At 47.1% G+C, this 27,498-nt stretch overlaps 1 protein-coding gene across 1 annotated transcript; it reads right to left on the bottom strand.

Annotated features, from left to right (window-relative positions):
* Nucleotides 1-399: 399 nt before the first annotated feature.
* ACCSL (1-aminocyclopropane-1-carboxylate synthase homolog (inactive) like) lies at nucleotides 400-11,925 on the bottom strand. Its single transcript, XM_035264341.3, has 14 exons — nucleotides 11,420-11,925; nucleotides 9,833-9,892; nucleotides 9,345-9,415; nucleotides 8,898-8,967; nucleotides 8,583-8,649; nucleotides 7,540-7,637; nucleotides 7,215-7,292; nucleotides 6,768-6,868; nucleotides 4,939-5,028; nucleotides 4,163-4,208; nucleotides 3,923-4,064; nucleotides 1,879-2,021; nucleotides 1,639-1,792; nucleotides 400-833 (listed from the first exon to the last, which is right to left on the bottom strand). The coding sequence occupies exons 1-14, from the start codon at nucleotides 11,915-11,917 to the stop codon at nucleotides 751-753; spliced, it is 1,701 nt and encodes a 566-aa protein (XP_035120232.2). The 5' UTR covers nucleotides 11,918-11,925; the 3' UTR covers nucleotides 400-750.
* Between the last annotated feature and the right edge of the window lie 15,573 nt (nucleotides 11,926-27,498).

Here is a 27,498-nt window from a genome sequence, read left to right as displayed (position 1 = left end):
CCTCAAGCCATTCCCTGGCCCCAGCCTCCCAAAGTGCTGGGATAACAGGCATGAGCCCCACACCCAGCAAGAGACTTTAAAAGCCTTTTGGAAAGGTAAAAGTGGAACAAACTCTAGCGTCTGGAAGCAGGAATACCTGCAATGATATTCCCACCTGCCTCTTAGCAGGTCATGTGGAAGTGGATGTGATTTCCTAAGAATCCTACAGAACACTGCATCCAATGCCTGGAAAATGCCTTATCAGTTAAAGATGACTTCTTTCCTTTTCTGGCCTGCTCCAGACAGTATTCTGCACACAGAACCTGCCTTAGAATTTAAATATTAAGGAGGACAGAAAATCATCTGGCTTCCAAAAATGATTATGAAGAATGTAAACAGGAAAATAAATTGGGTCTAGAATTTAAAAGAAGATAGAATTTATTAGATAAAAATAAACCATCTAAATAGGGGCCCAGAGAGCTTCCTTTATTTCTCTAGGTACCTCTAGGCCTTCCCACCCCAACCCCAATAAAAACATTTTGCATATATAATGGCTAGCAAAGACTAAAAAGATGCAAAGCTTCCAAAGACAGCAGGCACTCAGCTACAAGAGGGTGATGGCTGGGTCAGATGAGACTTTCTGGAGGAGTCCACCATTTTCTCCATTGCAACCCTGATAAGAAGACACCCCGGACTTCTGGGCCAGAGGCTGACATTAGGGGGTCCCTGAGCAAGTGACAGCCTGGAGCTTCTGGTTGGGAGGCAGGCACCTTACTCCCGCATTGCGTCTTCCAACTGCTTCACTATCAAATCCTGCTTCTGCTCCTCCAGCACATCGCAGAACCGACGCATGGCTAGAGGGTCCAAATGGGGACAGACAGAAGAAGTATGGTTTAGTGGGTTTGCAAGTAGGTCCCAGACATATCCAGGTCATGGTCAACCCTAAGAGCCTCTCATTCAGGGATCTTGAACTTCAGCCCTCCCATCTTTGGGATGGATTTCCAAGTCTCATGTTACATCCGTGACTTCTTTTTGAATACCATTGTTATGTCAGCCTGCGAGACATCTCAATGTCTCGTATCAAAGCCTGTACTCTGGAGCTTATGGCCCTGGCCTAATCAGGATTTCCACTTGCCTCTAGTGTCTCTTCACTCAGCCTACCTTCTATACTAGCTCAAAAGAATTCTTCAACAAAAACCTTCATGACAATGAACGATTCACTGCTATGTTCCCAGCAGCTAGAACACCATCTGGCATGTAGTGGAATGCGATAAATAAATGTTAACATCAGTGTCCTATTCTCTATAACCTCAGAGAAGAATCTAAACTCTCTAGAGGTATGTCCCCATATGGCATACAGGGACTTCCATAGTCATCTGCCTGTGCCACCTCCCCTAGGGCTGCCAGCCCCACAAGGGCAGAGTACTACTTTTTAGCTTGTGAGCCCAATGTCTCACTCAATGGCAGTCACAGAACAGATATCCCAAATGGGTAATGAATGGACAGGTGCTTGAGATATGTATCAGTTCTTATTTGCAAAAGCGCTTAATTAAAGATAGACATGGAAACAGGGAATAAAGAAGGGCTAGATACATAGGATGTTTAAAGGCAGGGGGAGGTTGAAATTTGATGGGAGATCGGGAGGTCAGCTCCACTCACCCAGTTTTAGCCGGGGGAGCTCATCTGCAAAGATGAGGCAGAACCAGCCTGGCTCCTTACACATGTAAGCTTTGCCACAGGATAACAACAGCTTGTGGTCCAGGAAGCGGCGATAGAGGAGCTGTTCTTCTTCAAATGTACAGGGATCCAGGTACTAGGTAGGGCAGAGGAACAGAGCTGAGCCCAAGACCCACCTGGCAGGTCTGCCCAAGAACACTGGTCCTCATTCCCAGAACTCACCTTTTTCAAGTTGATCCAGACATAGAGGCCAGAGCTGCGGTTGTGAAAGGGGATTTCCAATGCCTTCAGCTTAGCAGTGACGTATTTGTGAGCTTCCCGGAGCCGGAAGCGATTGGTGGGTAGGTACACTTTGTCGATCCATTCTGGATGGGTAGAGAAAAAACACCATCACAGATATGACCACAGAAATCTATGGAGAATTCCTTCCCAAATGCTCCCTTCCTGGGCTTTATGCAAAAAAAAAACACAAAAAACAAAAATAAATCAGCCTCCTTCTGTCACCCAGGCTGGAGTGCAGTGGTACAATCTCGGCACACTGCAATCTCCACCTCCTGGGCTCAAGTAATTCTCATGTCTCAGCCGCCTGAGTAACTGAGACTACAGGCGCACACCACCGCACCCAGCTAATTTTTGTATTTTTAGAAGAGATGAGTTTTCGCTATGTTGGCCAGGCTGGTATCCAGCTCCTGGATTCAAGTGATCCGCCTGCTTTGGCCTCCCAAAGTGCTGGGATTATAGGTGACAGCCACTGCACCCCACACGCTATTTCTAAGACTATTATATTCAAGCTGATGGTAGCCACACCCAATACACCCACTTCTTATCTAAGGCTCCTGTAGAGACACTGGGCTTTTCAAAGGTCTAGTAGGAAAGTTCCCTTTGAGTTTACAGCCCTGAGGCAAGGAGTCAATCCCCTAACAGGGGTTACAGCTGCTGTTGTCAACTGGGCAAGCGGCAGGGACTCACAGCTCCTACCTCTGGAATTTGAGCCTCATACAATGCAGGGGGAGGAATGGATGTATGCTGGGGGATGCTCTTGGCCCAACTGCCCTCAGCATTCATAGAACAGAACCACTTGGAGAGTTGTTAGAAGGCTTGATGCTCAGGCTATACCCCTGGATCATCTGAATCAGGATCTTTGAAGATGGAACAGTATTTAAGCTCCCTGGGAAACTCCCAGGTCCATCCAAGACTGAGGACGAGCATTCAAGGGGCTGGGATCTGGTTACCACCAAGTATCAAAGGTCTTGCTATCTAGGGAACCAGTCAGTTGGATTTCTCCTATCTACTTCTCTCCCCTCCCAGAGCTGAAAGCAAATTGTTTTCTAAACCAGCAAATATAATGACATTAGTTTGCTTCATCATATCCCAGCTATTAATCAAAACTTCCAGCTTGGTATCTGTTCTATTATAGGGAACTAAAGAAAGGGAGTCTCTTCTAAGTTTGGGCCATGGCTCTAAAGGGGTAAGTCCCTTCTGAGGCCAGCATTCATTTGAGATCCAAGCGAGGGGAAGATGAACCCAGGTGCCCCAGGCCCAGCCACACCAACTTGCCCAAATGGCAGCTCTCCTTTGGCCACCTTGGAAGATGAGATCATGTTGTATTGGAAGAGTCAGGGTAGCTTTTTTTTTTTTAAATAATCTTTGTCTAAAGCAAACAGGGCTTTGGGGAAGGAAAACATTCACCTAAGCTCATCTTGTGTTTTTGTTATTGCTGTTGTTTTTGCATTTTGTGGTTTGTTTGTTTGTTTGTTTGTTTTTTGAGATAGAGTCTTGATCTGTTGCCCAGGCTGGTGTGCAGTGGTGTGATCTCGGCTCACTGCAACCTCTACCTCCCCAGTTCAAGCAATTCTCCTGCGTCAGCCTCTCAAGTAGCTGAAATTACAGGCATGCGCCACCACACCTGGCTAATTTTGCATTTTTAGTAGAGGCCTGGTTTCGCCATGTTGGCCAGGCTGGTCTCGAACTCCTGATCTCAAGTAATCTGCCTGCCTCAGCCTCCCAAAGTACTGGGATTACAGGCATAAGCCACGCCTGGCCTCATCTTGTGTTTTAAAACAGCACCTCCATCTTCTATCTACATGGCGCTGTGTTATCTGACCTCTCTCTCCCTCCTTCAGTCTTCACGTCTTGCCACAGTTAAATCTGAGACAGCAAATAGAATCTCGGTATATTAAGGGCACATCAGAGCCCAAGCAAATCCAAGAGTTCCCCATGGCCATGAGGTCCGGCCAACATGCTGGCCTGCACTGGAGCTCAGTACCTGTGTTCCGGAGCAGTTGACACAGCTTGTGCTGAGTGATGCCAGAGATGCTGTGGAGGTAGCCGAAGGCACTGACCACAGAGGCTACCTCCTTGTTGTGGGTGTACAGAGCACCGAAGCGGAAGCCAGAGATGCCAAAATCCTAGAGGAAGAAGAGTGGAACAGGAACAAGTGTTTTGTCTGCCTTCTATTCCTGGCTCCCCCTCCTTCCCTAGCCAAGGAGAAAAAGCTATGGTTCACCTTACTGGTACCCCAGACCACGTGGGTCCTGTTGCGATCAGGCAAACTGAAGAAGAAATGGAAAAAATAACTAAGGTTAGAGACAAGTAGTTGATGAAGATCTGGGGCCAACGAGGGGAAAGTGGACGTGAGGTTCTTCCTAGATAGCAGGGCCTACAGGGCCAAAAATTCAAGCAACAGTTGTCCCAATTAAGCCAGGAAGTCAACACAAGGTATCTTTGAAGACCTAGAGGGAACAGCACCTGAGTGCCCACTGAACAAAGTCTAGGACCTTCAGCGTGATGTGTGGCTCTCCTACAGCTTGGCCAAAGCCACCGTCTTGGCAGTTGGGCCACTATCATTTCTAGAAGTGCCTGAGTATTTCTTACTGCCCCGCCTTTGGTGAAGCGGTTCCTTCTGCCAGGCACTTCCTTCTTTTGCTTTGGTTGCGGGACTCCCATCTCTAGGGCAAGATACCACCCTTCAGAAGGTTCTGCCCCCTTTTTCTTTCCCTGTAGGAGCCTCATAAAAGCTCCTACCCTGGCATTTTATGAGGCTTTATTTTGACCTTTGACAGTAGACTTTCTATCTTGACCTTAAATTATCTGTATACAAAATAGCATATAGACTAGAAGATATTTAGGGGGAAAGATGATGCTTTGCTTGTATTCACAGCCCCTGTGGGCAGTTAACTCTGTTCCTAGCATGTAGCCAGTTAAGTTCATGTCACATGAACTCACCTTGCAAAACCAGAAGCTTGTGGTTCTCGTTCCCAACTCCAGCCGAGACCAACTCACCTTTTCATGCTCAGAACACTGTGGAATGTGATGGATTCATCAAACACAGACAGCATGTAAATCTCATCTATAATCACATGTAGATCATGCCTGTAGACGAGACGAAAGAAGGAGAACAAGTTCTAGCTTCTCTCTGTAATATTCTGTCTTTGCATGCTTTTTACAAGCATCTTTGTCATCTTAACTCATGTCTTTTATGGTGTTCTCTGGACACAGATCATGCACTCCTACTGCTCCAGCAGCCCATCTGAGCCTCCAAGGGGCACAGTAAGGCAGATGGGGTGGTACACCAGAAGGGACCCTTAGACCTGGCTTGGGGGTACTGGGAAGGAACAGGACCCAAAAGACACATATGAAAGCATCTTGTCTAACCTTAGCTAACCATTCAACCATCAAGCAGAGACTATGGGAAGAGGCTGGGTGGCCCAGAGAATTTTTAACTGGTAGAGTCAGGAGCTCCTAACTGCGTATGTGCCTCATTCATTCTCCCAACAACCCTCAGAACTGTCATCTCCATTTCACATGAATAAATTAAGGTGGGCTGGGTACGGTGGCTCACGCCTGTAATCCCAGCATTTTGGGAGGCCAAGGCAGGCAGATCACAAGGCCAGGAGTTCAAGACCAGCTTGGCCAACGTGGTGAAACCCCATCTCTACCTAAAATACAAATATTAGTTGGGTGTGTTGGTGCACACCTGTAATCCTAGCTACTCAGGAGGCTGAGGCAGGAGAATTGTTTGAACCCAAGAGGCAGAGGTTGCAGTGATCGGAGATCGTGCCACTGCACTCCATCCTGGGCAGCAGAGCAAGACTCCATCTCAAAAAAAAAAAAAAAAAGGAACTAAGGCTCTGCACTGTAAAGTCAGTTCCCTCAATTAGCAGGTGCTGTAGCTGGGAATGTGAACCCATTCTATCCAATTCCTGCCCACCCCCTCTAGCATTTTTCTTCCTGACCCCATGCTGCACCATTCATTGGTTTGGGTTAGTCATGAAGTTTGACTGAGTCTCTTTCTAATGGAAAATGGAAGGTTATCTGCTTTAAGTAATAGGACTATTTCAGGACTCCAGAGAAAACTGAGGTTAAGGCACTTTTAGGAAAGGATCATGAAGTTCTGCAGAAACATGTCTTCATCATATCAAGGTCTGAGAGTCTCTTCCTTGGCCCCCCAGCCCTGCCTTTGGAAATGGATGCTGAGAGAAAGTACTTAAGGCTTAAGCAGAAAAGTAACAAAGCATGTATTTGTAAGTGACATTTTCCTCAGAAAACAAAACTATATTTTGACTGTTATGTAAATGACAATACATGGGTACATGGGCAGAGGCTAGAAAGGAAATGGCAAAAAGTTTGAAGTGGTAAGTACGTGGTTACGTTTTCTGTTGTCTTAATTTCAGTTAGTTGCACATAACTCCAAAAACTATGGTGTATAGTGAGAAGATTTAGAGTAAATTACGTTTTTTTTTTTGTAAATTACTTTTTGAGACAGTCTCACTCTGTTGCCCAGGCTGGAGTGCAGCAGCACGATCTCAGCTCACTGCAACTTCCTCCTCCCGGGCTCAAGTGATTCTCATATTTCAGCCTCCCAAGTAGCTGGGATTACAGGCGCCTGTCACCATGCCTGGCTAATTTTTGTATTTTTAGTAGAGACAAGGTTTCACCCTGTTGGGCAGGCTGGTCTCAAACTCCTGACCTCGAGTGATCCACCACCTTGGCCTCCCAAAGTTCTAGGATTACAGGAATATGCCACCAGATCTGGCTCTTGACTTCTTGACTACAAGTGATGGGAACCCTTTCAAGGAACATCACCTAGTCTCAAGGGGTGGAACTCATACCTCTTGGCAAATTCCAGGTATTTCATCAGTGAGTCTGGGGAGTAGATGTCACCCAAAGGATTCTGAGGGTTGGTTAGCACAAGGCCTCGGATATCTTTCCCCTAGGAAAAACTCAAACATAACTGAGTGAATACAAGGCCTTCGTATCTACCCTAAATTCAGCCAAGGATCTTTTACAGGTCAGGACATCCAGAAGGCCTACGTAGGATCCTGAAGCAGCAACTACTGTAATGCCCACAGAGGGAGAAGAGGAAGGAAGTCTGGGGCTGCCACAACATCCCACAGGACTCAGGGATCCTAAACGGACAAACCCCTGGATCATTCACTGTCTCTTCTGACTTCCGACAGCCCGCCAGGTCTCAGTGAACAAGCAGTACCAGAGTTTCAATACTCAAATCCCTTTTGGGACCAGCAGCGGTCACCCTAAAAATGTGGTTCCCTCCTTACCTTAAGCCTAGCTTCAAAGAGGGCTTCCTCTAACTTGTCCACAGTGAGCTGGAAAGGATAGGTGTTTATAGCAGTGATCTGGAAGAGAAACATCACGTAAGAAATGTCTCTTAAAATCTAAGCCTTGATTCCTCATTCCCATAAACCCCAGACAATCCTCTGCCTCCATGCCAGGGTGCCAGCCCACATGCCCTCTCCAACCCAGTTTCTCCACCTCTACCCAACCACTTAGATGGGTAGAAAGCAAGCCCTTCTACCCCTTTAAGTGTCCCCAGAACAGTCCATTGCCTAGGGGTACAGAGCAGGGAAGGGGCCCCATGCGAACCTTACTCTCCAGGTGGACAGGAATCAACTCAACCTTGGCGTACAGGCGGGAGCTAAAGGCAAAACCACCATAGAAGGGAGTGGGGACCAGGAAGGCCTCTGGAAACAGAGATACAGAGCCATCAGTCCAAGGTCTTTCAATCAGAGCCTGTTGCTGGGATCCCCAACCTAGCAAAGCTATCGACAGTAAAAAAGTCAGTTTCACAATCCCTTCCCTGGGGATTAATGCTCTTAGGTTCAGGTGCTATGAAAGTTATCCATTATTATAGACATCATTGGGGGAAAGAAAACTCTAGTTTCTTCTTTGTGGGTACACTCCAGAAGGAGATGGAGGAATACCACTGTGACTGGCTCAGAATTCAGGGCACAAATCAAACTAGGCTCACTAGCAGATGGAGCGATGGTTATTAGGAAAGCCTCATCTGATCCAGGCCAAATATCAGAGGTCAAGATTCATCCACAAGGAGGGCTCCAGTCATTTGGACCTGGTGATCTCATGTTCTTTTTTTCTCATCCATTCGGGCTTACTGGGCAGCTAACAGAAGACCTGCTCCTTTGCATGAAAGGGACTGTCTTAGCCACTTGTATCCATGCATCCAGAGTGCTTTAAGATTGGAGCCTCTTGCTTAAGCATTGTTATGGGGGAGGCTGAGAACAGTCCATTCAACCTTGTTTGGTCTAGGATTAATTAATCTTTCTTTGAGGAGATAAGAAATCTATATTGTCTGAGCCTGTTGCCAGGGCTCTCTGTATTGCAGATGAGCCCGAAAGCCCAACCACGAACATAGTAAATGGCTTCCCATCGTCATTCCTGGGGCATACCTCCTTGAGGTCCATCATGTCTCTCTTCCATTAAATGGGGCATCCAAACCCCTTGCTCCCACAGAAATGGGAAGATATCCTAGTCAGTGTGGGAGAAGCCCCAGCACTTTGGTGAAAAGGACTTGAGTCAAGATGCTTTTCTTCCTCAAAATCCAGTGCCCGTGTGTTCCTACCCACATGCCAGTATTTCACTGACAGGGAAAGCAGAGCCCACTGACTTACCGCCTGGGTCACACAGAACCATGGCCAGGGCAGAGAAGACAGAGCAGCAGCCATTTAGAACAACCACCTGAAGACAACACACGAGAGGCAGAAGTCAAAACCAATACCCCTGTTAGAAGGGGTAGCCACGCTTTCTCCATCCCCCTGAGCAGGAGAGGCACAGGGAACGTCCTCAGCCGGGACACACTGGCCTTCGCACTGCTGTGACCCTGAGAGTCTCCACTGGTTCTCCTTGTACCCTCTAGAAAGGGAAGAGCATCCTCCAAGAATATAGCCCTCCACCAGGGTGGCAGCAAGGCTGGGAAACTGACTCACGTTTTCTGGATCAAGTGGGGCAGGTGCCCTGCAGTAGTAGGTCAGGAACCGGGCCACTTCTTCCCGCAGGCTGTAAACAGACCCAGAGAGACCCTGTGGTTCCCGAGCCCCTTTCCTCACTCCTGGCTTAGATGGTCATTTTCCAACCTAACAGGGACCTTGACTACCCAGTCCAACCTCACATTACAGAGCTACTGACTGAGACCATCAACTCCCCAGGTCACACAGACAATAAATGAGAGTTGGGACAAGAACTCAGGGCTTTTAAATTATTCCTACTATACCAGGCTGCCTCCTGATAGAGTTTTGCTCTAGGCGTTTTCTAGAAGTTATTACTCAAAGACATAGGGAGGTAACCAACAAAAAATTTGGTGCCTTGAGTCCTCCTTCTGGATAAGGACAGCTGCCTGTGGGACCAAGAGACCCTAAATTCTGAAGGTCACTTACAACGGCTGCCCTCTCCAATCAGGGTACTGCAGCAAGGCCTCCTCAACGCAGTTCATGTCACTTTCTTGCAACTGTTGACAAATAGAACATGAAGACAGGTAGGCCAGGGAAGTCCGAGAGGCCTCATCCTACTCCTAGTTCGTACGAGTGTTTGCCCTCCACATACATGGTCTCCCAGAAAGGGAATGGGTATATACACTGCATGCTCCTTAATGGAGGCAGCCATCTTGTCATAAATTACACAGATACCTCACTGGGAAGTATTTGACCCAGAGGTTCCCATAGCAACCTACCCACCATACACCTGATCAACACCTCTGGATGGTCAGCAAGGCCAGGAGGTTAGATGTGCTATTCTAGAAGCTATTTCTCCACTCCTTTCCCCAAACTCCTGTGTCTTACCCCAGTATCTATCACAGCTGAGAAGCATACTAGGGGGACTAAGCCTTGAAGGGGTGGGTCCCAACACAGCCCAGAACACGTCTTACTCTTTCAGCCATCAGGTCAATGCAGAGCTTGTTCTCACTGGTGCCAAGGTTAATGAAGCCCTGGAGATGGAAGGAATCGAAGATCAGTTTGATCCTCTTATTCCACCCTTGATAGATCCCTTGAAACATGCTAATAAATATTCATCCCGGTCTAGTTCAAATGGAGATCTCACTGCCCACAAGGCAATTCAATCCACATCTGGCAACTCTAAGTGTTAGGAAAGCTTTCCATGAACCCAAAATACAAAATAGTACAGCCTGCAAATTTCCTCCGTAGAGCCGCATAAATAAGGTGTGTCATATCAACCAGTCATTGAGTTCTTATTTTACGCCAGACACTAGACCAAGTGCTTCACGTGAGTTGTCTTAATTCCTGAGAAGATTCTATATGATCCGATTTAAAGAGTGAAGGTTAGAAAAGTCGAATAACCTACTTGGGTGATAGATAAAACTCCATCTACCTGACGCCCGAGCCTGGACCCTTAATCCCCAAAGCCCCACCTGACACCTACCTCTGCAACTTCTCCTTAAACATTAGAGCCTTCTTAGTTATTAGAGGAGAACAGAGATGGGAACAGAGGGGAAGGTGTAGCTAATGTTACCCTCCACCCTCTGTCTGGAGAGCTGCTCAGGACTCCACTTTGCCGTAAGCCTTTCTTCAGTTTCCTATCACCCTTAGGGTAACCTCCTTTTTCTTTTCATTTTTTGATATAGGGTCCCACTCTGTCACTCAGGCTGGAGTGCAGTGGCACAATCTCAGCTCACTGCAACCTCCACCGCCAGGGTCAAGTGATCCCCCCACCCTAGCCTCTTAGATAGCTGGGACTACAGGTGTGCACCACCACGCCTGGCTAGTTTTTGTATTTCTTGGAGAGATTGGGTTTTACCATGTTGCCCAGCTGGTCTCGAACTCCTGGACTTGAGCCATCCACCCACCTTGGCCTCCCAAAGTGGTGGGATTACAGGCATTAGCCACCACTCCCGGCCCCTAAGGGTAACATCTTAACACCTCCCATCCACCTCTGTCCACACCTTCTGCCACAGCACCAGTGGTCTCTACTCTGGCCACTGGACCTCCTTTCCCAATCACTCCTAGCCCTTCTCATCTTAAAGACTTCACATGTGCTGTTTCACATCTGCCTGGAGGGTCATGGCCACAGCCATCACCATGTAGCTGGCTGACTGAGCCTTTAAGACATCTTCCCAGACCACCTGAAGCAGGCATCGCTTTCATGCTCTTGGGGAGATTATTAATGCCTGTGCCCTAGTGGCTGACTCCATTCATCACTATGCTAAGTTCCATAAGGGTAGGCTCATTTGCCCCTGTGACCACAGGGACTGACTCCTAATGATTAAGAGCTAGGATTTAGGGACAGGGAGGGATTTGGGGATGGATGGAATTCTCCAACTTTCTGGGGCATGTCACCTTATTTCTTCAGTTACTCCCTTATCTGCAAGATGACAAGAGTGCCCATTTCCTAAGGCTATAAAGAATGACAGTGTGTAGAACAGTTGGCACAGGACTCAATACATCCAAGTGACTGAAGCCTGTGAGGATGCTGCCCACCCTACACCCCAAATTCTTACCAAGGGGTTCTTATCCTTATGATATTTGTCTTTTTGGTAGGCATTATAGTCCTGGAAGCTCGACCAATAGAGGGCAGAGATGTCAGTCCCACGGTTGGACAGGTCACGAGTGACAAAGGTAGCTTCACAATCACTCAGTTGGGGAACTGGATCAGGCTGCCCAGCTAGTTGGGTCCCCTGCCCATATCTGACATCACCCCTAGAGTCCTCAGAAGAAAGGGGTTGGGGCTCCAGGCCACTCGTGGCCCCAGACTGTAGGAGGTTGATCATCTGGCACAGTAAGCGACTTAGGAGGGCTTCCTGCTCACGGATGGCCTGGATGTGCCTCCGTTCCTGCAGCAGGCCCTGCCTGCTCATCAGCTGCACAAAGTGCTCCCTCATGGTCTGCTGCAAGTGCCGCATCACCTCCAACAGCTGGGTATAGATGCTCTGGTCTCTGAGGACCTGGCTTCTCGTCTGGCCAGAGGGCACAGGAAGGGTATCTGACCGACGACTCATACTCCAGGTATCTGTACTGGCCTCTGCAGGCTGCCCGGCACCTATGGAGAAAGAAACCATGCATTGGAGCAAAGGAGGATCTCCTGGACCCTCAGGGCCAGAGATGGATGGAGAGAGAACAGATCTCAGGCTAGTTCTTCTCACTTCCATGCCTTGGTTATATGACCAGATTGGTTCTGGAAGAGTTACCTACTCGTTCGGGCAATGAGTACGTGGTCCCAAGCCTAGACACTGAGTGCTCTTCTTAAATGGCATTAGAATGTGTTCTGAGGAAGACTCTTAGGGTTCACTGTGAGAGCAGGAGGATATGAACAAGGAAACTCTGGAATCTCCACCCTGTTCCTCAACCTGAGCAGTTCCTGCTTTGGGTAAATAGGAAAAAAGGGTTTCTACTCCTCAAAAACAACCAGCATCACTACCCACTGAGTAAAACATTCTGCTAGAATAAACTACTGCCTGAGGGCCAGATCTGGCCTGCCACTTATTTTTGTACATACTTTTATTGGAGCACAGCTCCATTCATTCGTGTCTTGACTATGGCTGCTTTTGTACGACAATGGCAGAGTTTAATAGTCATGACAGAGACCATGTGACAGAGACCATAGAGTCCATGAAGCCCAAAGTAGTTAACTGTCTGGTCCTTTACAGAAAAGCTTTGCCAAGCCCTGTTCAATACATCAGCCCTTCTTTTTGCCTGTTCTTCTCCAGGTTGGCCATACCAGATACTCAAAGCCTTTAGATTCCTCAGTTCTTCTATCCTTGCTTGGCTTCCTGTAAATGCCTGCAACCTACTCACTGCAATGGCTGCCTGAGGCTTCCATCACTTGTAACTATGTGCTAGGGACATGGCTCACTTTGGAATCCATCAGAATCACCTGGAGAGCACGGTAGGACACAGATGGTGAGACCTCACCCCTGAACTTTGAGTTAGTATGTCTGGGGTGAGACCTGAGAATCCTCATTTCTAGCAAGTTCCTGGGACTACACTTAGCAAAAAAAAAAAAAAACCACTTTTTTGGAGGAATTGGGTCTCGCTCTGTCACTCGGACTGAAGTGCAGTGGCACGATGATGGCTTACTGCAAAAGCCTTCCAAATACTCGCATTAACCTTCCTTCTGAAAACAAGTCAAAATATGGAACAAGACCAAAAAATACCTTCTTAAAGCCTGAAAGAATCCACAAATCAGATAGCAAGATCCCAGAAGGTCGTAAAGCTTGAGGCCAACAGCTGCCGCTGCTTTTTTAAGACAATCTTCATATCCCAAGACACCAAGACCCTTTTTTCTAAAAACGTCCCTTCCACCAAATGCTACAATTCCAAGTTTTTTCCACTAAATAACATCCCCCTACACACACACACACACACACACACACACACACATACACACACCCTTGTTGCTTCTTTTGTAGGTTTAAGGCACAGTACTTCAGAGTATCACTCTGTCCACCTTCTTCAAACCTTGCTCAGTTTGCTCTTGATGTTCCCATTGCAACCTATCCCTTCCCTTCATGACATTTAATATTGTTAGTTGTTCAGTGTCTGCCCGGGTCGGCCTTCATTATTACATTCTTAGCACAGTACCTTAGCACAGAGGCAACTAGCATAGTTAATGAGTAGGAGACGCACAATCACAAGGGCGTTGCCAAGTCAGGGAAGAGATGAACCGCAAATGAAGACTTTGGCCATGGAAAATGAGCGACAGACAGATCAAGCCACAGAACAAAGCTGTATCAAGTCTTGACTTAGGATCCCAACCTTTCATCAGCGATGCAGAAACTTTATTCAGTGTTAGGAGCATACTGATGAGAAAGAAATTGAACAAATATGAGTGTTTATGCCTAGACTAACCCTGTCTTCCACAAGCAAGACCTTTGCTCTGGCCCAAAATTCCTGTCCTGGAAGAGATTCATTTCAACGGGGCTCTCAACTCTGTAGGTAAGTCACACTGTCTTTCCAAATACTTGATTATCATAGAGCAACTCAAGGGCCAGGTGAGATTTCTTTGGTTTTGCTTCCCAAAAGGTGGTACCTGTCTTCCCTGTTGGTCCTGAGAAGTACAAGTGGAAACAGCCAAGATGGGGTGGTAACCTCCCTCCAATGAACAAGAAGTTATTGTCACCAGGCATCTTCTTCCCTCTCCCAGGACTACATATTGAGCATCTTTGTCCTGTGTCACCTTAACAACAAAATCAAAGATGGGACAGCTCTTTGGACAGCTCTGTAACATCAGCCAGCTCAGCCCATGGTCCCAGAATTTAAGTAGTTATTCCACTTCAGCTAAATTAGGGGTTCTCAGACTTCTTGCCCTGGAAGTCCTTGCTGTTACCAAAGTCCCACTAGTCTGCGCCATCTACCCAGCACTCAGCCAGGGACTCCCGGCACATAGGGAACAGGATGGGGCAGGGAAGGTGAAGGACAGTGTGTCCTACTAGGCAAATGGAGGAGGAAACTTGTTTAAAGTAGAATGAGAACCTCCTGGGGCAGGTTTACATAGCAGAACATGGAGGCCAAGGCAGGTAACTGAAAGTAATGCATTTTCCTGGTGAAAATGATTTGGTTTGTTTGTTTTTTTTTTTTTTTTGGTGGTGGGAGGGTTGTTATCGAGATGGAATCTCATTCATGCCCAGGCCGGAATGCACTGGTGCAATCATGGCTCACTGCAACCTCTGCCTCCTGGGCTCAAGTGTTTCTCCCACCTCAGCTTCCTGAGTAGCTGGGACTGCAGGCGCATGCCACCACACCCAGCCAATTTTTGTGTATTTTTTGTAGAGACGAGGTTTCACCATGTTGCTCAGGTTGGTCTTGAACTCCTGGGCTCAAGTGATCCTCCTGCCTCAGCCTTCCAAAGTACTAGGATTATAGGCACCAGCTGAGGCAGGAGAATTGCTTGAACCCGGGAGGTGGAGGTTGCAGTGAGCCGAGATTGTGCCACTGCACTCTGGCCTGGCACCTGGTGACAGAGTGAGATTCTGTCTCAATAAAAATAAAGAAAAGAAAAAATAATATGAAAAAATCTAATACACACACATATGTATTTATTTGGGGTCCCAAAAGAAGAGAAAATGGGGCAAAAACCATTTGAGTAAGATGTATCTTCAGTGCTAGATAGTTAGACATCAAAGCATGGACTTAAGAAGCCCAAATGCTGATTAGGATAAGGAAATCTACACTTACAGGGAAGCTGCAAAAAAACAAGACAAAGATAACATCTCAAAAAGAGTCCAGAAGAACAATGTCTCTTTCAAGGAATGACAGATCAAAAGCTGACTTCAACAGCGGAAACCTGAAGACAGTGAGATGTTATTTTCAATGTACTAAAAGAAAATAACTCCACTTAGAATCTTGTGACCATCACAGGATCAGTATTTCCACAGGCAGTACCAATTCCTCAGAACAGTGATTGCCAGAGGAAGGGTGTAGAAACTGGCTGCACTGGGGGCTCAAGGAAATTCTGAGGGAAATGGAGGGGATCTCTGTTTGATGCAGTGGTAGGTAGATGGTGATAGCCATTTGTCCAAGCTCAAACTGTATACTTATGAATTTTATTAGACTTAGATTTAAAATATAGCTATAGTGTACTCAGTCTCTGCTAGAATATAAATAGCTAAACAAGTTTGTTTTTGAGACAGGGTCTCACTCTGTCACCCAGGCTGGAGTGCAGTGGTGCAATCACAGCCCACTGCAGCCTCAACTTCCCAGGCTCAAGCAATCCTCCCACCCCAGCCTCTCAAGTAGTTGGTATCACAGACACACACCGCCATGCTCAGCTAATTTTTTGTATTTTTTGTAGAGGCCAGGTCTCACCTTGTTGCCCAGGCTAGTTTCAATCTCCTGGGCTCAAATGATTTGCCCACCTCAGCCTCCCAAAGTGCTGAGATTACAGGTGTGAGCCACTGCACCCAGTCAATAACTTCATTTTAAATGCTAGCCTTTCCAGTGGAAAGACTAAAATGGGGTTGGGCCCAGGGTTTACACAGTATATTTGTGTAATTATTTGACAGTAGAAAAAAAATGAAGATCTAATTCCAAAAACACCATAAGATAATCTAATAAAGGAAAACAAAAAAAGAAACAGGAAGGCTAGGCATGGTGGCTCACATCTGTAATCCAAACACTTTGGGAGGCTGAGGTGAGAGGATGGCTTGAGGCCAGGAGCTCAAAACCAATCTCATCAACATAGTGAGATCTCATCTCTACCAGAGGGGAAAAAAGAAAAAGCTAACAGGAGAAAGCATGTACAGAGAAGTAGGATGGACTGAAGACTATTTTGAATAATTCTATAGCTACACTTCAATCTGGATGGACGATTTAGTATTAAAATTGAATCTATTAGTCCTAATCCCAGATGAGAAATAAAATTTAAACAAATCAGTTCCCATAGATGTTAGAAAAGAGCTAACTCCCTAAACAAGTAGCTGGCCCAGACTGTCTCACAGGTAAATTCGACCATACGTTTAAAGGAGTATGTAACTCCAGTGCTAAATTGTTTGAGAAGAGGAAAAACTCCACATTTTATAGTCAAATAAATAGTGATAAAGATTTGATGAGGTTTACTGAAGAACTTTGGATGAATTTCACCTATGAGTAGATCATCGATATCTTAAAAGCTGAATAGCATTCAGCAAATGGAATCCAACAGCACCATAAAATAACCCTATGACTACGTGGGGTTATAGGAGAATGTAAGAATAGTTTAATACTATTATTTACATCAACTTTTCATTAATAGATACTAGGGAATTTGTAAAACATAAATAATATAGGGCCAGGCGCGGTGGCTCATGCCTGTAATCCCAGCACTTTGAGAGGCCGAGGCAGGTGGATCACGAGGTCAAGAGATCGAGACCATCCTGGTCAACATGGTGAAATGCTGTCTCTACTAAAAATACAAAAAATTAGCTGGGCATAGTGGCACGTGCCTATAATCCCAGCTACTCAGGAGGCTGAGGCAGGAGAATTGCCTGAACCCAGGAGGCAGAGGTTGCAGCGAGCCGAGATCGCGCCATTGCACTCCAACCTGGGTAACAAGAGCGAAACTCTGTCTCAAAAAATAAATAAATAAATGAAATAATATGTATAGATGCTAAAAAGACACCGGACAAAATTCAGCACCCATTCTTTGTTTAGACAACTTATCAAAATGAATAGTACCTATTTAATATAAAACATCTCTCAGCTAAAAAGGCAGCCTTCTAAACAATTGGAAAACAATGGAGATATCCTCATAAACCAGATAAAGCCTACCTATTGTCTCTGCTAAATATCTAACATTGTACCAGCAGTCTCAGCCAAATAATATTAGGCGAGGTAAGAAATTTGAGTCAGAAAAGGGAATTTGAACCAACACTAACTGCGGCCTACTGCTATACATCGGGAAAACACAAGAGAATTAACGGAAGATCTATGAGAGTTTAGCATAGTTATTGAATAGGGGGCCCATCTCAGGTTTTTATAAAGTTTTATTGGAACACAGCTATTCCTATGTTGCATACACACATGGGTCAGATTTTGGTAGTAAACACTAGACTAGCATTTTCAACCTACCCTAGAGGTTAAAATAGAAGCACCAAAAATGGAAAACCTCAACAAAAGGGTTTAACAGACAATTAGATATAACTAAAAAGAAAATTAGCAACCTGGAAGAAAAAGGCTGGGTCACTTAGCTAATGAGTTAGCCTAATGACTACCTAGCGGCCCTATTCAAGTCGTTTCATTTTCACTTTACCCTAACAACTGCTGTGAGGTAAGAATTATCCCCAGCTTTCAGATGAGACACTTAAGGACATAGTTCATTACAGTCCATTGAATTTTGCAAGATCCCTGATATGACCTGAACCTGATATGAGTGATGTAAGCTATTCCCGGAGGACACGGAATTCTCTCAACCACAATATTACCAAGGACAGCTAACATTATTTGAGCACTGCCTCAAGTCAGCCCCTGGTCTGGGTTCCTTGTTTATGTTATGTTATTTAATTCACAAAACAGTTCTAATTGGAGGAACCATCATCAAACTCACTTTACAGATGAGAAACCAGAGGCTAATGAATCACACAAGATGGCACAAGTGGAAAGGGGAGCTTCAAACCCAAGCTGGTGAACCTCAGGCCCCATTGCCCTTATCAACATCCCTCCTCGAGACCTCTCCCTGGAAGGGTGCACATACACTCAAAGCTTGGCATTCGCTTCTGGGGAGCCGTGAGCCACCTAAGTCCATCAGGGACCCCACCTCAGTGGAGGCCCAGGAGCCCCAGGCATCACCGGGTCCAAAGCACCTCTCTCACTCTACATCCCACAGTTCACACTACCTGCCACCAGCACTTACCTCTGGATCTGTTTTCACTCATCTTCTCTCCGACCTAAAACCTGACTGAGCAAACCTTCCTTGACTGTCAGCACTCAGGGACCTGCTCTGCTGCCTCCTCCCCACTGAATGTGTTTACCACTGTATCCTGCACGTTCTGCTTTTAAGCACAAGGTGGATTCAGCTGTAATAATAAGATCCACCTTCTCCCATCCAGGGAGATCTTCCCCAGGAGCTCCCTATTACCTAAAGTGGGCTTTCTTTGTCCCATTACAGAGAAAAGGCTTTGCAACACTCACCCAGGGAGAACCACTAATTGAAGTCATGGTTCTCAAAGTTTAGAGGGTATTGGCATCACCTGGAGAACTAATGAAGCATTACAGGGCCAGGCTCTTTGAAGTAGGCTAGGCCGGGGCCTGTGTACTTTATCAAGACCACCAGGAGTTGAGGCCAGGAGTTGGAGACGACTCTCATCAACATATAGTGAGATCTTATCTCTACCAAAGGAAAAAAAATAGTAACAGGAGAAAGCATGTACAGAGAAATAAGATGAACTCAATAGAATCACCAGGTGATTCTGATACTTACCAACAACTGAGAGCTACTAGAGCAAGAGACTCCCAATAAAAGCACAATGAGCTACTGACTTCCCCCCGCATCTGGGGAGGCCATAATTTGAGAACAAGCTGAAGTGGGTAAAACCAGGGCAGAAAGGATAACTTGGCAAAAAAGCTCAGGAAGGAGACCCAGGAAGGCTGGATCCCAATCTGCCCAGGACCCCCTGCCTGCGTGGCCTTGGCAAATCCACCTAGCCTTTCTGGTTTTCAGTTTCTCCTTGTTAAAGAGTGGGGTAATGAAATCTACCTCCAGAGGGTGGTGTGAGGACTACACGGGAGCAGATATGCTAAAGTGACAGGGCAGGCAGAACCGCCTATGACTCCGTGCGGCGGGCTTGCCGGACCTGCCCTGGGCAGCTAGCTGCTGTGCTGCTTTCTCTGGGGGTCAACACAGAAGCAAGGCCCAAAAGCAGCCTGTGGCCCCAGACTACCCTGCTTTGTGACTCTTTGCAAACTTGAATGAGTGCTTGTTTAACATACAGGTGCCTGGGCTCCATGTCAGTAGGATTCCAATTCAGTAGGTCTATAACTGGGCCTGGGAATCCACATTTTATTTATATATTTTTTATTTCCATAGATTTTTGGGAAAGAGGTGGTGTTTGGTGATTTGCGAGACTTTGGTGCACCCATCACTTAAGCAGTATACACTGAACCCAATTTGTAGTCTTTTATCCTTCACCCCCTTCCCACCCTTTCCCCGAGTCTCCAAAGTCCATTGTATCATTTTTATGTCTTTGCATCCTCATAGCTTAGCTCCCACTTAGGAGTGAGAACATACAATGCTCGGTTTTCCATTCCCGAGTGACTTCACTTAGAATAACAGTCTCCAATCCCATCCAGGTTGCTGTGAATGCCATTAATTCATTCCTTTTCTATGGCTGAGTAGTAGGAATCTGCATCTTAAAACAAGCATGACAGGTGATTCTGGAAGACTCTGGGAAAGACAGTGCCACAGTAAGGAATTACACGCCTAAGGGAAGCATTAGGTGTGGGCAGGCACCTTACCCCAGAGAGCAGAACCTAACTTATCCCCCATCCTGGCCTGCCCTGGGAGCCCATCTCCTGTCATTTGCTTATTCATTCCCCATTCGTTAAAAATGAGACTAAAAACAATCCACTGGGCTTAGATACCAAGCATCGCGTTAGACCCTGGGAGCATCAGAATGAAGAAAAAACATCCTGACTTGAAGGAGCCCCAGAATAAACTTCAGTGGAAAAGTCTGATCACCTGTTTCATTTGCTCAAAATCTTTTGACAGTTCGCTTTCACCTTACAGATACTGCAAATTCAAATATCTTCAGGGACACAGTGGGGACACACGTACAAAGCTGATTCAAGGAAAAGGGGGAGGTTGGGGAGGACATGGGCTAATAGCAGGCTGCCTACTTCTCCAATACACATTCAAAATTCTTTAAACAGTAGGCCAGCCAAGCAAAGTTATTTTGCTGGTTGATTTCAGCCCTGTAGCCATCATTCGCAAGCTCTTCAGTGTGGCAAACAGGGCTTTGGAAAAACCAGTCATGTCTAGCTCCCTGCTCTCTTCCTTTGCACTCATCTCCCCCTCACTCTCACCTCTACCAGCCCAAATCATTGAGCCTCCCTTAACTCTCCCAGCACACTGTGATTTCTGGCTCCCCTGGGCCTTTGCACATGCTGCCCCTCCACTGGAAAGCCCTGTCAGAGCCTTGTCCACTCGACAGATTCCTGCTTGTACTTCAAGTCTAAGCTCTCTTATCACCCCCTCCAAGGATCCTTCCTCCCTAACTCCTCAGGCAGATAAAGGGACCCATGTCTTATGTTCCCACAGACTTTGTTCATGCCCTCTGTATAAAACACAATAGGTGCCAGGTGCAGAGGCTGAGACGGGCAGATCACAAGGTCAGGAGATCGAGACAATTCTGGCCAATATGGTGAAACCCCATATTTACTAAAATACAAAATATTAGCTAGGTGTGGTGGTGAGCGCCTGTAGTCCCAGCAACTACAGAGGCTGAAGCGGGAAATTCACTAAAATCCGGGAGGCGGAGGTTGCAGTGAGCCGAGATCCAAGCCACTGCGTTCCTGCCTGGGTGACAGAGACTCTGTCTCAAAAACACACACAACAAACACACACAACACGCACACACACACACAACACACACACACACACACACAAAATAGGTAGGCAGTGCTTTAGGGCCTTGGTTCTAGCATGAGTCCAGTGTCTGGGCTACTCTGTCCTCAGATACCTGCTTGGCTCACTTTCTCACGTCCTTCAAGGCTTGGCTCAAAGCTCACCTTCTCCAGAGTCCTGCTATGACCTATTTAATTCTACAACGCGCTCCTCACGCTCACCACACTGCAATTTCCCCTCTTCCATCCCATCTTTCATTTTTATAGCACGTTTCCCCTTCAAGCATACAATCTAATTTACTCATTTATTACGTGCATTGTTTATTTTCAGTCCCTTTCTCTAGAAGGTAAACTCCATAAGAGCAGAGGTCTTCACTTCAATTGATTTGTTTACTGATGTTTCTTAAATGCAAAGAAGGGTGCTTGGCCCAAGAAAGAGCTCAATAATGTCTGTAAATGAATAAATGAATGACTGAGTGGATGGATGGATGGATGGATGGATGGATGGATGGATGGATGGACGGATGGACAGATGGATGGGTGGATGGGTGGATGGATGGGTGAATACCATAATGCAAATTTCTAAGGTATGGGCACCCTTCTGGTCTGTATGCTTCTCATGTTCTACCATAGTTCCAAGGCACATAGGGGGTTCTTAGTTAATGTTTGTTGAATATTCATTTCTAACTAATCTTTCAATGACTGAAGACAAGAATGAAGGAATCAATCAGTTGCAGGTACCTGGTAAATGTTGACAGTAGGGTGAAGATTTACCCAGTGGGAAAACTTCATTTTCCACAAACTCCTGCCTTTTCCACAACGTGACATGCCTGGGAGCCTCTCTGTGTGGGCACCCTGACTACAGCAGCTGTAACATGGATTTGTCAAGAGGGGTCGCTAAACCCTTATTTTCTTGCCCAGTGCAGAAAACTCAGGACAGCCAGCTCTGCAGACTCAAGGGAAGCAGTGGGTGAGAGGAATATAGAAGAGGCCAGACCAAGAGCAGCCAGCGCCCCATCCGTGCATGCATGACCTCAGGGTGAGGTGGGGGCTGGGAGTCAACAGAGACAGTTGACTGCTGGGCTCCAGTCTCCAGCTGCCGCTAGCAGCGGGCAACTGCATCTCTGTTCCGACTCACTGCAACCACTACTCATTCTTGGGATCTCTTAGGATTTCTGTTTTACAGATAGGACTCAGGGCTCGGAGAGATTGGATCCCTTGGTCAATGTCACAAGCAGAATCTAGTGATAGGATTAGAATCCAGAACGGGCAAATACAGCTGTTCCTGCTACCACCCCTTGCTCCAAAAGCAAACAAATTTCAAGTGCAGCATCTGGCTTGGCCTAATTTAGGAGGCCTGTAGGTTTCAAGGGCGGGGAAAGGTGGAGGTAGGCAGTGGGAGATGGGGAGAGGAGGAGAATTCCTCTTCCAGGGACACTGACCCAGTTGCCCTCAGCTCTCCCCATCCCTCCAGATTGTATAACCTTTGCTCTCTTGACTTCAGTTCCCTGGGCTTTTAAGTGGTCATTTGCCACATACAAACTCACTTTGGAGACAGCAGCCTGGAGGACACAGAGGTGAGGGCCGGTGGGAAGAGACTACAAAAGGTCCTCGACTCATCAGTGAAACTGCTGTCCAGAGAGAGGTAGAGGATCCTACCCGGCAAGACCCTGGCCCGTCCATGCCAGAACCTGGGAATCTTTGTTTTTTTTGAAATGGGGTCTCAGTCTGTCACCCAGGCTGGAGTGCAGTGGTGCGACCTCGGCTCACTGCTGCCTCTGCCCCCAGGGTTCAAGCCATTCTCCTGCCTCAGCCTCCCAAATAGCTGGGATTACAGGCACACATCACCACACCTGGCTAATTTTTGGATTTTTTTGTAGAGATGGGGTTTCGCCATGTTGGCCAGGCTGGTCTTGAACTCCTGGCCTCAAGTGATCCACTCGCCTTGGTCTCCCAAAGTGCTGGGATTACAGGTGTGAGCCACAGCACTGGACCTGGAACCTGGGAATCTGTAATACTAAGCCCAGGGTTCCAATAACAGGCCTCTTAACAATTCAGTGAGGAAAGTGTGCTTGACCTGATTTTATAACAAAACTGAGGCCCAGCAAGGTTCCTCGGTCTTGTCCAAGTTCATGTTACATGCTTGGGCCTGACTGCAGGCCTATCTGAATCCAGGCCCAGTGTGTTCTCCTCACAGACTCTTGGACCACAGTGGCAGGACCCTAACAATCCCATTCAGTCTGGCCTGGTCTCTAAGTTGCCTGAGGTGACCCGGAGTGAGGATTCTGGGGAGGAGGAAGGCCACCATGTCGGGGTCCTAATGGCTCTGGCCTACTTTCCTCCAGTGGGGGCCGAGGGTCAGTTACCCAGTTGGTTGCTTCCTGGTTGCCCTCTGGGGAACACTCTTGCTCAAATCACTTACACTGTAGGACCTGTTCTTCAATAGGCAGTGAAGGTGTCCCCTTCTCCAGAAAAATCTCCCTGACTGCTCCAGCCCTCTGGGAACTTCAGCTATTCTTTTTTATTTTTTATTTATTTAGAGACAGCATCTTACTCTGTGGTCCAGGTGGGAGTACAGTGCTGTGATCTCAGCTCACTGCAACCTCCACCTTCTGGGTTCTAGCGATTCTCCTGCCTCAGCCACCTGAGTAGCTGGGACCACAGGCACCCGCCATCATGCCCAGCAAATTTTTGTATTTATAGTAGAGACGGGGTTTCACCTAGTTGGCCAGGCTGGTCTCGAACTCCTGGCCTCAAGTGATCCATCCACCTTGACCTCCCAAAGGGCTGGGATTACAGGCATGAGCCACTGTGCCCTGCCCCTTCAAGCTATTCTTTTTTAAATTCATTTGTTTTTGAGATGGAGTCTTGCTCTGTCGCCCAGGCTCTGGAGTGCAGTGGTGCAATCTCGTCTCACTACAACTTCTGCCTCCCGGGTTCAAGCAATTCTCCTGCCTCAGCTATTCTTATGGTTCTGGGCAGTTGCCTCCCAGGTATTCTCTGGCCTTAGCACTCAGATCCAACCAGACTGTGAAGACTTGAAAAGAGGGACAAATGCTTTACTCTGCTTCTTTCTCCTTTAAGCCTGTGGGGGCTGAGCATACAGCAGATGCCAAGTCGCTGTTTTTTGTTTACTTGTTTACTGTTTACATGGAAAACAGATCCAAAAAGCAGCGCTCTGCTTTCCAAGGAATTTTTAACCACATTTGAAAATGACATCTGTGTCCTGTTGAACAACAGAGCGGAGTGAATTAGCATTATTCATTCACTCGACAAATATTTATTGACAACTGCCACGTGCTAGACACGACTCTAGGTGCTGGCAAGAGAGAAGGCAACAAGACAGACACAACCCTCTCCTCCTGCAATTTACCTGAAGCAGGTGACAGAAAATGAGTAACATATATAAATAAATACAATATAATTGGGTAAGTGCTGTAAAGAAAACTCAAGTTGGGAAGGGGATTGAGAGCAAGAGGGGATGCTATTTAAGTAGGGTAGTTGGGTAAAGACCCACAGGAAGCAAAGGAGCAACCCGTGTGGATCTCTGGGGGAAGAAAGAATGTTCCAGGCAGAGGGAGCACCAAGTGCCAAGGCCCTGGGATGAGAGAGTGTATTTGTGGTAGCTGAGGAATGGATCTGCAAGGTTTCGTAAACCTGGATAGGGACTTTGGCTCTTACAATGAGCATGATGGGAAAACAGTACAGGTGCCCTAGAGCTGCTATGTGAGTTACTCACTGCCTTGTGGAGCTGGCTGGAGGCCCCCAACCACTCAGGATACCTGGGACTCTGTGAGGTTCATTTCCCAATTTAAAATTCACTTGTTCTCATTGCCAAAATGAAGCATCTGATATGGTTTGGGTGTATCCCCGTCCAAATCTCATCTTGAACTGTAGCTCCCAGAATGTCCACATGTCACAGGAGGGACCCAGTGGGAGGTAATTGAATCATGGGGGTGGGTCTTTCCTGTGCTGTTCTCGTGATAGTAAATAAGTCTCATGAGATCAGAGTCCCACCCCATGATTCAATTTCCCAGTGAGAGGTAACTGAATTATGGGGGTGGGTCTTTCCCGTGCTGTTCTCGTGATAGTGAATAAGTCTCACGAGAATGGTTTTGTAAAGGGGAGTTTCCTGCACAAGCTCTCTCTCTTTTGCTTGCCACCATTTAAGACATACTTTTTGCCTTCCACCATGATTGCGAGGAGTCCCCAGCCACGTGGAACTGTGAGTCCATTAAAACCCGTTTTCTTTATAAATTACCCCGTCTTGGGTATGTCTTTATCAGTGGCATGAAAACAGACTAATTCAGCATCCTTGCTCCTCAAAAGCTAAGATCTTCATCTGGGGTTCCTGTAGCCCCAGAGCAATATGCTCAAACAGGGGCCATGTCAAAATCACTGGGAAGCTTTCTTCCAAAAACAAATCCCAAGTCCCAGCTGTGCCTCGCTGACCCAGTCTCTGAGGTGCCCTCCTGCCCATGTCTGAGGTGAGGTATGGAATGCACACTGCTCTTGAAGACCCACAGTCCTAGAGGGGGTGTGGGCTCCCACCGTAAATTGTATCTGCATGTACATGTGGCATTAAAGAGATGATAATGACCCTAGCTTTCATCAGACGCCCCCAAAGATGGAGAATCATAGTCCAGGCAAACCAAATGGGGCTGCCACTGAAATGGCTGCACAATGACAGCCCAAGCCCCGGTGGGCTTCACCCCTCTCCCTCCAGTTTCTTTCCTTCCCACCCACTGCCCTCTCCCCCATCCCTCCTGCCCATGTCTTCTTTCTCCGGCTCCTGCATCTCATTACTTTGCTTAGATGTATTTTGATGGCAGATCTCCCTTCCTTCCAGCAATTAGGATGCCACCAGCATCCAATACCTCTTCAAATATGAATAAGCCGTTTTCCTTGCCAGAGCTGAAGCTCAGTGAAGTCAGTCTTTTCTGGGCTCTTTCTGTTTTTTCTCCCCCATCAACAAGGTCTTCCTGCTTCAGCTGTCAAAGAGGAGTTTGTTCCAGCTACCCATTTCTCCCCCTGCCCAGGACTTGGTATCCTGCTTGGGACACAAAGAAAAGGGTTTTGTTTCAGTTTTCCATTGACACCATCTACTACTGTCACCCACGTTTCAAAGCCAAGGGGCCCTCTTCAAGAACTCTGGTGGTGGAGGGAGACCAAATGACCTCAGCCCTGGGTTGCTGGGGGTGAGGAGGCTGGAGACAGCAGTGGTGGCCATGCCAATGGCCTGGTTCCCTGGCTGGGAAGGGGTCACTATCTGGCTTTGGCAAGCACTGAATTTATCTGCTCATTTTCTGGGCCTGTTTGCCAGGATTCTCTGAGAAGTTCCTTTCTCTTCAGGAGGTATAGTATGGTGTGTTGTAGTCTGATATGGAGTTTTTGTCAAGAGTCCAGACTTCAAGCCACAAGTTCAAGTCCCAGCTCAGCTACTTACAAACCATGTGGCCACAGAGTTACTAAGCATCTCTGGGCTTCAGTTTCTCCCCAGTGAAGGAAGGTCAGAGAGGAGGGCTTGAGAGGTTGTATGAAATAACAAATATAAATTTGAGCCTCTCCTTTCCAAATTCTATCCTGCCATCCACCAAACCCGGCCATTCCTCCACTTGCCCATTTAAACTTTCATTCTTTCATTGTTAACATTTTTTTTGAGACGGAGTCTTGCTCTGTTGCCAGGCTGGAGTGCATTGGCACAATCTCAGCTCACTGCAACCTCTGCCTTCCAGGTTCAAGCAATTCTCCTGCCTCAACCTCCCAAGTAGCTGGGACTACAGGTACACGTCACCACATGCAGCTAATTATTGTATTTTTAGTAGAGATGAGGTTTCACCACATTGGCCAGGATAGTCTCAATCTCCTGACCTAGCATCATTGCTGGCTTCCGTTGAGCCTTACTCCACTGTGCACTCACCAGTCTTCTGAGACTGAGGCTGATACAAGAAACATTTTGGAGGGAGCTCCTGCTAACTCCTCCCTCTGCCACCCAGGAGACTTGAGCTCTGCAGAGAAGTCTCCACCCAAGTCTCCCTCAGGGGAGCCTCTGGGAGATGACGAGCTGAGAGTTTCCATGGGACTTTTCCTCCCGGTCATACCACATTTATGAGTTCCTTCCCACTGGGGAAAATTATTTGCAGGAGGGCTTCTCCTTGACCCTGAGAGGCTCACTCTGACCTACTGGGCTTCTGTTGACCTAGGTCCCCCTCAAACCTGGACCTGTGGAGCTGGTCTTCACCGCTTCCCTTCTTCCTAGGGATTCTTGAGTGGGGACAAGGCCCACATATCCCCCTGCTCCCCACTCCAGCCCACTCTGCTATGTTTTCCCAGAGCCAGGAGTGCTTATTTAATGCCTCGAGCCTTCCAGAGAGTAATTTCGTGATGCCCAGCCCCGGGTTATTGGGCACATCTATTTGAGGCACCCCAGACACCATGCCGAGCACTTAGCGATGTTACCATTTCATCTCCACCCCCCACACCCCGCAGCCTGGAACGCTGCTGACCCATGGTGAATAACGCCTTCTGGCATCCATGCCCTTGCTCA

This window comes from Callithrix jacchus, chromosome 10, assembly GCF_049354715.1.
Source record: "Callithrix jacchus isolate 240 chromosome 10, calJac240_pri, whole genome shotgun sequence".
NCBI lineage: Eukaryota > Metazoa > Chordata > Mammalia > Primates > Cebidae > Callithrix > Callithrix jacchus.
The sequence above is the reverse complement of the archived record's forward strand: the minus strand, read 5'-3'. Positions and strand labels throughout refer to the sequence as shown.